The 14,557-nt window shown below is 41.2% G+C and overlaps 1 protein-coding gene across 1 annotated transcript in view; it reads right to left on the minus strand.

The window, feature by feature from the left end:
• Positions 1-14,557, minus strand: part of RASEF (RAS and EF-hand domain containing) — a 65,501-nt gene that overhangs the window by 25,360 nt on the left and 25,584 nt on the right. Inside the window, exons 2-6 of the mRNA XM_012640027.1 lie at positions 14,401-14,547; positions 10,714-10,804; positions 6,724-6,819; positions 4,051-4,128; positions 1,542-1,657 (exon numbers count right to left, since the gene is read on the minus strand). Of these exons, the coding sequence (XP_012495481.1) occupies positions 1,542-1,657; positions 4,051-4,128; positions 6,724-6,819; positions 10,714-10,804; positions 14,401-14,547 (528 nt within the window). The remainder of the gene's footprint in view (positions 1-1,541; positions 1,658-4,050; positions 4,129-6,723; positions 6,820-10,713; positions 10,805-14,400; positions 14,548-14,557) is intronic.

A 14,557-nucleotide genomic window follows, 5' to 3' on the forward strand; every position in this document is an offset into this window, starting at 1 on the left:
CTCTGTTGCTTTATCATGGAAGCCCTGGCCCCTCCTCAAACTGCACACTCACAGCCTTTGCCACTTGCCTCCAGCCAGCAGTTCACCCTTAGCACACAAACCCCATCGCTAGCATCCCCAGACGCTCAGGCTATCAAGTTTTGTCCACAAGATCCTTTCCATTTGCTCCCTGGATGATGAAGCTAAAAGTTTCCCAATTGTCTATAAGCATTTACATTCCTTAGCCCAAAATTCTGGGCCCCTAACACTATAGCCTTAAATAAGCTTTTATACTTTTGTTTTCATCTTTTGCTTTTTCAACTCAAAATATTTCTTTCTATCCAGCAGTCTGACCGCCTTTCCCCAAGCCAGACTTATCCTTCCCCATCCATGTCCCTGCCCCTGCTTTGGTTATTGTCTCACCTGGAACGTCTCTGAGACTTTCTTTCCCCATCTGTACAATGGCGATAATGGAAGTCCCTATCCCATGGGGCGTTCCCCGGACTGAATGAGTTAGTACCAGTAAAGCACCGAGGACAGAGCCGGGCAGGTGGCAGTGTCACAGCTGATGTTGCTGTCCCTGCTGCCTCTTCCCCCTTTCACCAGCACAAACCTATCCCTCCACCTGAGCGCACCTCTACCGTCTCCTTTTTAATAAAGTTCTTCACTTCTTCTCAACTAAAAACTTCTTCTGTGATCACATGGCAATTAACCCAAACCACGACCCTGGTGGTGGCACTACTGAGATTATTTAGCTCTTATGATGTTTTACTCCAGAATCCTTTTGCTTTTTTTCCCAACTAAACTTGAAGCACTCGAAAAGCAGAGACCACATCTTTTCATTTTTGTATCTACTCTACACTCACAACTCCTTATCTAGCTTGGGGACCTATATATACAGTAAGTACTTAATAAATGTTTCACTGTTTTCCATTACAAGACCTTAATTCTGATTAAAGTTTGAAGACAAAGAACAAGATGTTTTTCCCAAGTCTACATGTCCTAGGGGATACATATGTATACAAATATCTATACTATTATATTTATATATGCTTATATAAATATCCATGCCTATATCCTTTATATATAAATACATGTCTGTGATTGTGTATGAGTGTGTGAATGTATTAGGTCTTACGTTATTAACACCATACTGCAAAACTAATACTTAGAAAAATAAAATGACTTGCCTAAGAGGTCTGCTTTCCCTTTCTTACGTTTTTATGGCCAGGATTCTTACCTATAAAGCACTGAGCACTGACTCTTGATACTTTAGGTATATTCTTCTAGCTCCCAGTCTAACAATTATTAAGCCCTGCACTGTCCTAAGCAGTCGATAATTAAACTAATTAATCTGTTTGTTTAAAAAAAATCAAAACAAAAAAGCATTAGGAAATCTGACACTGAAAGTACAATAATTAGAAAGGAAAGAACATATTAGCACAGTTAATAGCTCACCCTTTATTATTACATAGCTTCACATACATGAGCTTCATTTGCCTGGATGATGATCCAAAGGAATGTCCCATTCAAATGAAAAAGAGAAATGCAAAGTTTCTTACCTTTCAGAATTCAGACTCTGATCGGCATAATCACTTTTCAAAGCATCTAGTTCACTCTGAAGAAAGGCTATGCTTGTCTGTGCTTCTAAAAGATCTTTCTTAACTTTCTGATTTTCCTAGAGAAAAGCAACACAGCAGAGTATCAGAGTCGGAGCCTCAGCTTCCTCTGCCTGGGAGAAATGACGCTAAGTGTAGCGTAGCCCTCTCATACGCCACCTCCCACCCTTCCACCATTCTTCAAGGTTTGGTGTTCGAAGACCTAATTGTCACCTTAAGGTAATTTGAAATTATTATAAATAAATAAAGTGTAAAAAATCTAAATCCTTAAAGTTGTTCTACATTTTTTTATGCGTGACATTTGGTACCAAATTACAACAGTCAAGAGTGTATCATGATGAACTTTCACATGTCACTGGCAAATTAACTAACACCAAACATTTGGATACCTTCTTTACTTAATAAGAGCTGCAAACTATTGATAAACATTCAGTGGAATTAATTGTACCTATTACCAGGTACACTGGCTACTTTTTGCATAAATTTTATCACTTAACATTTTTAAGTTTTGTACTTAAAAATAAGCCTGTGTGATTAGGAAATTTCTTTATTTTTCTTTAAAAAAATTGGAGGTTTCCGTTTGAGATGGTGGACTGAGTACATGACTGTCGTTTTCCTCTTCTGAAACATTAACAAGAAATACCAAAGGAAATAAACCAATAACAGTTAAAAGAAGGCGAGAGGGACCCATGAGCAGTCAAGTGACTGACACACATTTCTGGAAAATGGAAACTGAATGCAAATGCACTGCCAAAGGGGAGAGAGTTGGGGAAAGGAAATCTCGAAGAAGCGTGTTGAAGGTTCTGATGTAGAACACAGGGAGGCAGGGGCCAGGCCGAAGCCAGAAAGAGAGAATGAGACATGGGGCTGGAAATAGAGATTAAAACTGTATGTTGAGCCCCGCCAAGCCCACCCTCTTTCTCACCCCTAGCAAAGAAGAGCAGATAGCCAGGGTAGATCCCAGAGGCAACAAGACGGGGAGACTGTCTTTTAAAAGTTGAATGACTCTACAAGGGAAGCTAATGCTCCCCTCTGAGTATCCCTGCCTCACTCATTCTGATGACTGGGGGCCCACAGTGTGACAGCCACCTGCACACACAGAGCTCCTAGGAAGATGCCCTCTCAGAGGAGGGGCCTTGAGGTAAATAGCTATTTACCTAGAAACACAGGACTCTTACATCAGCCACCCAAAATGATCAAGCTAAATATCTTTTACTTTAAAATACGAACAGACCACCAAGGATTGCGTATTTCGTGGGGGGCAGGGAGAGGTGGCTAAAAGACCTAAATAAATAAACCCCAGAGAAGTCCAAGAGAAGCCTATTTATCCAGATAAACTCAACAAATTGTGAGAGGAATGTAGACATACTCAAATATTCAAAAACTGAGAAAATTTCTCTCTCACATACCCTTTCTGAAGAAGTTCCTTAAGGATGTACTACAGCAAAATAAGTATGAAAACCCAAAGGACAAAAACTGTAATACGCAAAACACTGCGATTCAACAAAGGACCAAATAAAAAGAAATTCCAGGATGATATGTTGGTAGTAAGTTTAAAAAACAATCAGTCCAATAAGAACTGAAATTTCACGGACTCTAAAATTAATATATTCAAGGAGAAAAGCTAAATAAATTTCATGCATTGGGAAGACTCAATAAGAAGTCAAAGTATCAGTGATATCATGATTAGAGTTTCTTTTTACAACAAGAAACCAAAACCTCGACCAGAAAATCCAAGAAAAATAGGTAACTCTATAAGAAAGTCAAGAACCAAATACAAAGCCAACTAAGATGCAACATTTGGAACTGCTGTTGTATTAAGGGAATTCACTAGACACTGACGCCAGGAACTTTCTCTTTTAAGTGGTACAGGGATAAAGACTGGAGAGAAAGAAGTGCAATCCTTGCTCACGTCCTGGCTCTGTGATGAAAGTATTTAGTATCATAATAAAAAAAATGTTATTTGCTTTTGAATTTTAGAGTCAACCTAAAATCAAAATAAATAAAACTTAATCATGATAGCAGAACAGATATACATATTCAATTTTGTCATAGAAAAAGTAAAGATATAGTCAGCAGAAGATGGAAAGAGACTGAAAGAGAAAAGTTGGAGGAAGGGCAAGGCACTGACATCCTCATCTCCCCAAACCGGGGACACAGACCAGAGCCAATGCTACAAGAACGCAGGGTTAACTATGTTCCATAAAGTTGAAGCACCATGTCTTTACTACTTTGAATAAAAAATAAATTAAAAGCTTTCACAATAAGTGGCATATCATTGAGGGGAAAAAGCCTGCATAAATAATACCTTTGCTCAAATGTATTTTGAAGACTTTCTCTAACCATAGTATTAATTTCTCCATAAGCTGCTATTCCTGGAACACTGAAATAACAGCACGATTATGTACTCTAACAGGAAGTGCATTTTCGTAAGTGAAAAGGTGATTCTTACCATTGATAGATCATAAATTTGCTTTTTCAATGCAACCACATCTTCCTTTTGATTTATGTGTTTTGATTGTTCTTCGAGCTGAAAGAGCAAATAAAGGTTGTGCGCTTACAAATGAACTCACTTTGAATTGCTTTGACTAAGTTTAGGACTATCCTTGAACACAGATATGGAAATTCTAGAAGTCTTCGATTTTCAACATTATGCAAGTTTATAAATCATTAAACCACATAAAATCCATAAAAATGTAAAGATTTGCTCTAAACGATTTAAACATTTTTTAAAAGTTTTTATTATTAAATAAATTTTCTTGGAAACAATTGAAAAGCTCTTCTTAGAAACCATTTAACTATTAGACAACCCAGTCCTTGCTTTTTCCAGTTTCACTGAGTCTGGATATTTATATTCTCCTTTATATTATGCACACTTAACACTTTCTATCCAGTATTATATTGATAATTATGTAGGAATGTCTTATTTCCCCTCCTAAGAATGTAAGATTTTGTAAAAGCAGAGTTAATGTCAGATTCACCCATGTTTTCTTCATGGTGAATTTAAAAAATTCTTATGAAATAACCCAAATCAATGAAATCTAAGTATGACATGAAGCTAGAGACACACACACACACACACTTACACAAATACATATGTGAGTTTTGCCTGCCGGTTGACTCATCAGTATTAATTACCAGACTAAACTGGTTCAGGAACATCTACACCATGGAGAACAAAAAATGTCTTTCCTACAACTAACTTACATCCCTGGGAACTGAGGGGACTTGTGTGCATTTAGAAAATGTGTGTGCATCGATCGAAGTGGATCCCAATTCCATCAAGGCTAAGTGTGACTCTGGACCCTCTTCACTTGGCCAGGTGGTACCAAGGGAAGGTTTTACACGACTACGTCATGACTGCCACGTGGCTGACGGGAAGAAGAGCATTCTGACTTCAGAAAAGAGAAATTGTGGGGAAAAATGATTTTCTCAGAATCAGTGACGTAAGTTGTCACTGACTGTAACACATTGTAAACTTTCCTACGGTTCTTCACCACCTTTCACATACATTCTCTTATTGTTTTGTGTAATGACCACATTGGGCAGGCAGGAAGTCTGGAATAAGTGAGAAAGCACAAACCATGTAGTGAGATGATGCCACCAGTTATTAGCTGTGTGACTTTGCACAAGTTATTTAACTTCTCTAGAGCTCAGTCCTTGGCTGTAAAGGTAGGATATTTACACCTTCCTCAGAGACAGTTTGACAATTCAATTTTTTAAAATTATGAAAAAGAGCTTAATAAACTGTAAAGTCAATAAATTATCAGTTATTATGGTTGGGTAGGACAGTTCATTATTAATCCCATTTTCTAGATGAGAAACTAAAGACCAGCAAGGCGAAGGTAATTGTGCCAGCTGTTTCAGGGAGAAACTGGTACCGTCTGAACAAGGACTCAGAGTTCCTCACTCCTCACTTATGTCCTCTCTTACTGTTCGGTGACATTTAGTCTTCACCATATGCCACAGAAGGGCAAGAAATTCTGTCTCTTCTTGCAGACACTGTCATGTCTAAAGATTCAAGAAACCAGAGAAATAAGTGAGGACAGTTACTATTAATAGGAGAATCTCTGGCTCTGGCATGAACAGGAGATTGGCCCACTGAGTTCTGTAATCCAAACATAGTATGTACGGTCTAATAACTTTTGAAAATTAAATATAAAGTTGACATTGATGTTAACTTTCCAGGAAGGCTACGAAGGAGAGTTCTTAATCATCCCAGAGGTTTAAATTACAATAGCCTACAAAATACAGTTAATTGTCACTTAATCTCATTATCACTTTCTTGGGTGATTATTTTTTAACCATTCATTTTCATTTTAGCGAAGTATTTCCATGAGTTATGTAAACAACTCACATGCGAGAAGTGAGTCCAACACAGTGCTAGAGCCGGCAGGTGACAGTCTACTTTTAAGCATCTCTTCCCAACTCTGAATTTAGTGATACCAACTTGGTAGCTTGAAATCAGTAACGATGTTATTTATACCATGGAAATCAGCAAATGCTACAAATCCCTCCCTTCTTCTCCGTCCACCTGCAGAGCCAGCTGCCAGCACATTCCCGAGTGAAACAGACCCTGCTCATTAGAAACCAAGTAGAGCAAAAGCCAAAGCCCCATCACACCTTTGCTCATACTTTCACAAGTTCTTTCTCACCTCCTGCTGACCAGGGGTCCCCTGGATCTGAAACTTTCTAGTTAGGACAGCAACAGTCATTTCATTTAGTAAATAGTCACCACAGACCTACCATGCACCTTGCAGTAAACTAGGGGCAGGGACACAGGAGAATGACCAAGAAAGTCGGTGCCTCCGCTGTCACGGAGCAGAGAGTCCACTGGACATGGGGATGTGAGGGCACAGGGCTGGTGAAGACTAAGGAAGCAAACTGAAGTTTGACGGACAACTCTTCAAGGGATCAGAAATATTTATCAGATCTCCACAAAACACAGGTGGCCCCCGAAACACAAGAGGAACTCAGAGACCTGTAGAAAAAAGTCTTTCCAAGGAGTCCATTTGACCTGAAATCTGATTCTATCTGCCACTTCAGCACGATTCCAAAACTTTGTAGTTGTTAACAGCCCTGAGACACTAAGGCTGTTCCTAAAGTCTAGCTGCCACATTCCTACCTTTTTAAGCTTTTTTATGGTCACCTGCAGATCTCCTACTTCGGTTTCATACTGACGTCTGAGGTCACTGAGGGCTTCCTCAGCTTTGCGTTTTTCCTAAAAGAAAAAAAAAAGAGAAACTTTGTTAATTTAAATAGGTTCAGTCTCTCAAAATAAACAACCTTCAAACCCCCATAGGTGAGAAACATTCTGTGTCAGACGAAGGCTGACCGCAATTCTCCAACACAAGGATGGTGAGGGAGGATGGCAGAAGGAAGCCAAGTGACTTCAGATGTGCAGCAGTTCTGGAATCGAAACCCACGAAAGTGAAAGAACTGCAGAGTCTGACAACCTACATACACACCTCGCCTGGGAGTGACACCTCTAAGACTGTTCCTCACATATGATAATGGCCCCAGGACATCAATTAATTAATTATTGCTATAATTATTTAAAAGCTATGGCACAGCAAAGGGCTGCAGTTCTTGCCTACGTCCTATCATGCCATCAGGCATAGGGGGTACACCCTTTCTCCTAGAGTTCCTGCCTCATCTGAATTCAAATCTTATCACTGCAAATCTCTATGCCAAATCCTTTCCATAGGCTGGTGCTTCTCAAACATGTCCCTTCAAATTCTCCTGGAGCAGAGAATGACAAGAGGATACCCTGGGAGGTCAGGGGGTTGCCATTCAGAAACTCCCATGAGCTGAAACGTCTCTCAATTTCCTTTTTCTCTTAATAAATTATATAATTTTATATCCTGTGTTCAGTATTCAAACGGTTTTCTACCGATAGCCAGTGAAATTCAGCGTACAAATATTCACCGATAGCCTACCACACATCAAGGATGGTTCTAGGCACAGGCACCTGGGACATGGGGTGGGGACAGAGCAGGGGACAGTGCAAACCGACGCTCTCACGCATTCTAGTGGGGAGACAGGGAAGAAAGACGGTTTTAGGAAATGATATGAAGAAGAAGAAAAACCAGGGAGACGTGATGGGAAGCCAGCTGACGGGGGTAAGGCAGGGTCTCTCTGCAGAGATGGCATGCCCCCACATCTCCATACCTGCCAGAGCGAAAGGGTCTCCCTGCCTACTTACTGGCTGCGGAGCTGCTTAACTTCTCCGTGCCTCCATTTTCTTATTAGATTATTGTGAGGATTAAATTAAATATTCCAAGTAAATTAAAGAATCCATGTAAATTAAATAATCTAAGTAAATTAAATACTCCATGAAAATTAAATAATCTATACAAATTAAATAATCCATGTGCAATGCTTAGTAGAAGAGCAGCATTTTACGTAAAGGTTAACTTTTTTTTTTTTTTTTTGAGACAAGGTCTATCTGTCACCCAGGCTAGAATGCAATGGCATCATCATAGCTCACAGCAACCTCAAACTCCTGGGCTCAAGGGATCCTCCTGTCTCAGCCTCCCAAGTACCTGGGACTATAGGCATGCACCACCACACCCAGCTAATTTTTCTATTTTTAGTAGACATGGGGTCTCACTCTTGCTCAGGTTGGTCTCAAACTCCTGAGCTCAAGCAATCCTCCCGCCTCGGCCTCCCAGAGTGCTAGGATTACAGGCGTGAGCCACTGTGCCCAGCCTTTTTTCTTTTCTTTCTGTTTTTTTTTAAGTGGCTACTTTAACAAGTGAGGCAACAAGTACTACCCACTTCACAGGTGGATGAAGACACCAGGCCTTACAATGAGGTGCTAATGATGCTTCCTGGCATCAGAATAGACTTGGATGCAAGTCTCTTCACTGGACGTACAACCACAAACCCAAACACAACAACTTTTATTTAGAGCTTAATAAAGGAATTCATCACTAGCTTATTTCATTCCCAAACTTGGACAGGTAGATGCTGGGAGATTGGAGGCGAGACTGTCTCTGAGATCTGCAGAATTCAGGACTGTGGAAAGGAGTGGGGAGACAACCACCGAGGCAAAGAAAACAGCTGGAGCAAAAGCAGAGTCTCAGGCAGTGGGCAGCGATGCAGCCAGCCAGAGTTCGGGGTGAAGAACCGTGGGGGACGAGGGGTGCCACGCAGACTGGAGGGAAATTCGGGAAAATCTTCAACTGGCCTGAACATGTTAGCCCAGAGAGACTGTGTTTAGGAGGGTGTGAGGCAGGTGCAGGGACAGGCAGGCGAATAGGTTCCTCCCAGTGCCAAAGCCACCCAGCTGCCAGTGAGGTCCTGGGCTGCCTGCTGAGGTTTCAGAGGCCACGTCAGTGTGGTGAATGACTGGCCGCAGACCCCTTGTTGTGGAATAGAGAAAGGACGCCATGGATGCCACAGATTTGCCACCCCTGGGCCAAAGCCAAGGAAACCAAAGATGATGTTATAATTAGTAAAATGTGAATTTATAAGGGGTAGAGGCCAAGGTCCTGTCCCCATTACCAACAGCAAATTTGGGAGGTATTTAGCTGGAAAAAGCAATGAGATTGGTTACCAGAATAACACATGTGCTCGATAAGTGTCTAACGAATGATGAGTACACAGATTAAAAACGGTGGATAAAGAGAAACAGGGCAGAAAAAAAATGACTTCACTGTTTTTAGACCACAAAAAGGAAAGTGCTAGCAGAAGAATGGGATCTCCATTGCCCTAAAGCTGGACCGTGAACCCTGACCCATTGACTCGGTTGAATGTGACATCCAAATACTGATTCAACCTGTTATAAAGAGAGAGGACAACACAGAGACCCATGCGCACACACAGGTAAAGGGACAGAAGGTGCGCAGAGCCCCAGAGAAGAGCACAGTGACAATCACAGTGCGGCTACCACTCCTCAGGCACTACGTCAGGTCGCGATGCTATCCTTGTTAAAGCAGGTAGGTGGCACTGTCCCATTTTTAAAGATGGAACAACAAAGGCTGAGAAGGTAGGTTATTTTTCCAGTGCAATCTTGTCCAGGTAAGGGCAGGGCCTGGATGCAAACCAAGGTCTACTGGCTCAGCCCACTGGAACACTATTTAGCTACTTGCTTTCATTGTTAACAGGGCAAATGAATAAATTAAAATGGAGTTCTTAACCTAACATTGGCTACTCAAAGAAATATGTCTATTTTCTGTTTTCAGTAACATTAATCACCCAAAAATACTTTATAAGGAAAAAAATGATTATTTCAATGAAAATCACTGAAGGTAGCATGCAACTTTCAACTGCAAAGGGTTCCTACAATGCCAAATAAAGGTATATAATCAGCCCTCCACATCCACAGGTTCCACATCTGTGAATTCAAACCATGGACTGAAAATATTAAAAAAATAAAATAAAATAAAATCAATGATAAAAAATAATACAAATAAAAACAATACAGTATAAAAGCTATTTGTAAATAGCATTTATATTGTATTAGGCATTATAAGATGATTTAAAGTGTACTGGAGGATGTGCACAAGTTACAGGCAAATACTATGCCATTTATATATGAACTTGAGCGTGTGCATTTTGGTATGGGGGTTGGGGGAGTCCCGGAACCAACTCTCTGTGGATACCGAGGGACAACTATGCTCCACTATAAAACAACAAAGTTTGATGACAGGATTTTAATTTCACTGTAATTACATTTAAAGCTGGCAGCAGAGATGGGCAGTGAGACAGGTAGGTGGAAGTCAAGCCACCTTCTCTACCGAAGGCTGGCTCTGCCTGCTTCAACCTGAGCTCTCGGGTCACTTCTCCAACTAGGCCTCTGATCCCCAGCCTAAGCAGCCACCTCTCCCAGTCGCTGTCTATCACACACGCTGTTTCCTCACTGCACTTGTCACTATCTGAAATTATCTGCTTTATTTATTTATTTGATTATTATCTCTATTGCTCCTTAGTCACGCCCAAAACCACCACCAGTAAAAATCCCCTTGCTGGGAGCCTCTGTGGGAGTGTCTGTGGGAGCCTGGACTTGCTGTTACTCATGTCCCGACACCCAGGGGAGTGCCCGGGGCCCAGCGCACAAAAAGTGCCTCGTAAAGATCTGCTGAATGAAAGGCCGATCCCAGAAACATACGTCTTTCCGCGTCTTATGTTCTGCAGCCTGAATCCTCTGATCCATTTCCTCCTCCAACTCACTCAGCTGCATGGCTGCCTTGTCCTGGGCTCTGAAATTCAAAAGAGTACACACCTTTTTATTACATCCTTAGACTTGTAACAGGAAGAGAAAACTTCAGACTCATCCGTTTCAAGCCCTATGGTTTACAGATGAGGAGAAACACATCATTCATAATAATATTTCCCATTCCTTCCACACAATAAAATGGGATTGGCAATTTGACCATTTTGGCGTAAGATGATTTTAAAACTAGACATAGTCGTGCATTGCTTAACAATGGTGATATGTTCTAAGAAATGTGTTGTTAGATTTTGTCATTGTGCACACATCACAGAGTGTACTTACACAAACCTAAATGGTATAGCCTACTACACGCCTAGGCTCTATAGTATATATTATAGCCTATTGCTCCTAGGCTACAAACCTATACAGCATGTTACTGTACCGAATACTGTAGGCAATTATAACACAATGGTTAAGTATTTGTGTATGGAAACATATCTAAGCACAGAAAAGGTACAGTAAAAATCCTGTATTATAATCTTATGGGACCACTGTTGTATATGCAATCTGTTCTTGACCAAAACGCAATCTGTTCTTGACCAAAACTTCATGGAATGGCATATGACTGTATTAAATAAATGAAATACATTAAGTAAAATGATATTAAACTAGATTGTGGTAAGGAATAAAGGTACCAAATCTCTGGGAGGCTCTCAATAAATTCTGAAAATCCTTTTTGCTGTCATGACTGAGTTAAAACCCTGGACTCACACAAAAAAAGAATTTCAAGGCAAAGAGATGGTTAGATATAATTTTGAAATTTTATTATGTGAAACTCACAGTGTTATATGTTAAAGTTAGAAGGGAAAAAAGATCTCAACAATTATTTCTGATTAGGCCCCTAAACTTCTAGAACGTAGGTAAGATTACCGTTTGGAAAAATTCCGTTTCTGTTATTAACACAATTAATAAATCAAATCTCTATGAAGGCAGAGCATACTGATTTGCTAAAAAGTTAGACATGGAAAAATTTTGGTAAGAGGGATTCCAGGATTATTTTATTTAGCAATTGTCTAGTATGGAGATGTCTGTCACTTTACAATGGTTGAGATTTCAGATTAAACCTTAACAAATTATTTTCCTTTGTTCTGAGCTACATGTCCAATTATCTAACTTTTCATATGTATACGCCTGGCCTACTTGACTAGATTATAAACTACCTGAAAGAAGCCATCTGGGGTTTACAGGTGATCCACCTGGGCCAGTGAGTGACAAGCTGTTAATTACAGGTCCTGAATATAAGACCTCTCTCCCATCTTCTACTTTGGCCTCAAATTCTACCTGTTGTTGACATATCTACTCCCTCACAACACAATTGGTTCATGCATTAGTTTGACTGCTACATAAAACTCCACAGAAACACTGTGGGGGAAAAAATACTCCCAAGTAAAATTTTGGGTAGCATTACTATTTTCTACTCCTATTTACTTCCTCCTCACCTTACAGCCTGCCCATGGCTATGTTAACCAATTTTAGAAAGTCAACTAGTTTCTGTTTATAAATACCTGCTACTTGAAGTCTAGAAATTATGTATTTCCAAAGCAACTTTTTTTTTTTTTGGTCAACTCTGGAACTGTAAATAGCTAAGCCACATATCCTTTCTCCCTTTGTTATGATCATCTTCCCAACTATCTCTTCTAGATACCCAGTCCAAACATCTGGGACTGCTCCTGAATGTGCTCTCTGCCTTTCTCACTTTCAAGCAACATTTTTCTTCTTTTGTCAATCAGGGTAATCCATAACGACCCAGTGTTTGTCCCAGTAATTTCTAACTTCTAGTAAAATGTCTGTCCCCTGTAACCTAGTCTGGAGCTCCTACCAGGACCCTGGGAACCTGTCGTTCAGGGCAAGTGCAGAGCGAAACACCGAGACCCTCCCCCAACCAAACACAGAGTTGAGGATGAATGGTCCTTGTCTGAGAATGCAGGGAACGGTTCACCAGCAGCTATTTAAACACTGCTGTGGAGGTCTTTGATAGCTAAGAAGGAGCCTTCAGGAGACCCGAGGCCTAGGGTAGATAGAGCCTGGCTCTGCGTCCCTCCCAGGGAGCACAGGAGAGGGCTGGAGGGAGACACCAACACAGCTCAAAGCAATGTGACGTGCCCACTCCACTGTGAAAGGGCAGCCTGGCCGGTAATAAGAACACAAAGCACGGCAGTCTTCTATTTTCCCCCTGTGGGTTTACGGGGTCCTGTCTTTAGATGGGATGTTATGTGTGTGTGTACATGTGTGCATCTTTGTGTGGGTCTGTATATGTGTACCTGTGTGTGTACCTGTGAGTCTGTCTGTTTTATTAATAGTAGACACTCACTGACACTCCGAAAAATCAGTAACTATGTCGGCTTGCCACCCCAAAGGCAGCCCATTCTGGGGCTCTGATCCATACTCCAGAATGCTCTACACCATCTGCATTTCTAAGGATCACCCTTTATCTTATTGAAGCTTGAGGGGAACGATCAGAGTCAGGTACTGAAAATGTTCATAAGAAATGCCTTGGGAATAGCTCAACCCTTGCTTGACTCTAGGACTATATAAGAAAGGTCCTATGTAGCATAAGGATTTTAAAACATTTTCTCCTCCACAGTTTAACTCCTTTCAGTTACTCCAAAGGTTCAACTAGATAGTTTCGACATCACGTGGAGGGGAAGAACAAAGAGAAGAGGAGCCGCGTGCAGACGGGCAGCACCCTGCCACACGGGCTGTGTGTGCAAGTTCTGGGCGGAGAGTGCGCAGAATGGCGGGAGTTGCCGGTGGAGCACGTGGCAGCAAGAAGCATCCATGGGGGCACAACACCCAAGATTTGTGACAAACAAAATGCTCCCTCTTTCCCAATACATGCTAAAGGAATGTGGTCGTTCCAGGGAGTAAAAAGGCTGACATTTGGATTGCAACACACACAAATTCTTCGTTTGCAATAAGGTGGCTGTTAAAAGGAAAAAGATGTACCACATAAGCCAGCTATGGCTTATGTGAACTGTCTGTGATACGGTAAGAGTTTAACAGTGTTTTAGCTTTCAGTTCACAGGGGAGGGCTGGGTAATGAGGGCTAGAGAGGGAAAGCAGCCTCGCTCAGCACCTGGCTCACCCATGATCTCATCTACTAAGTCCCAATACTCTGAGGATGAGAATATTTTCATGCTCACTTTGCAGATACAGGAACTTGACTCAGGGAGATTAAGTAACTTGCCCCCAAAGTCCCACACTTATAAATTACAAGTCCAGGCTTTAAATGGGGTCCTGTCTACCTTTCTAAAGTTTCCTGTGTGTTTCAAGTGGCTGGATATAAGATAAATCTCTGAATTTTTTTATATTGAACCATATATGGAATCAATTACATTAGTCCTGAAGAGTTTATACAATAGGATAATAATGACCTATTGATTGATTGCTGACTGACCCGATAAATTACTGCCTGACTCAACTTCCCCTGTGCTGGCTTAATTTAGAAAGCTCTAGATTCCTGAGGTTCAGGAGGACCACCCACATCACAATGTGGCCATGCAGGTCAGTCCATTTGCCACCCGTGTCTGAGAGCAAGTCAGAGGGCCCTCTACGCCCCTGAGAAAGGAAGGCCTGCAGTACCTCTTCACCGCAAGGGCCAGGTTTTCCATTTCTGTGCTCTGCAGTTTGATCTCGCGGATGAAGTTCTTTATAACATGTTCATATGGCTGAAGGAGTCTTGGCTCCACAAGGTTGATGTTTTGATACAGGGTACTAACTTGCTCTTTTCTGCCAAAAA

This window comes from Propithecus coquereli, unplaced genomic scaffold, assembly GCF_000956105.1.
Source record: "Propithecus coquereli isolate 6110/MARCELLA unplaced genomic scaffold, Pcoq_1.0 Scaffold147, whole genome shotgun sequence".
Classification (NCBI taxonomy): Eukaryota; Metazoa; Chordata; class Mammalia; order Primates; family Indriidae; genus Propithecus; species Propithecus coquereli.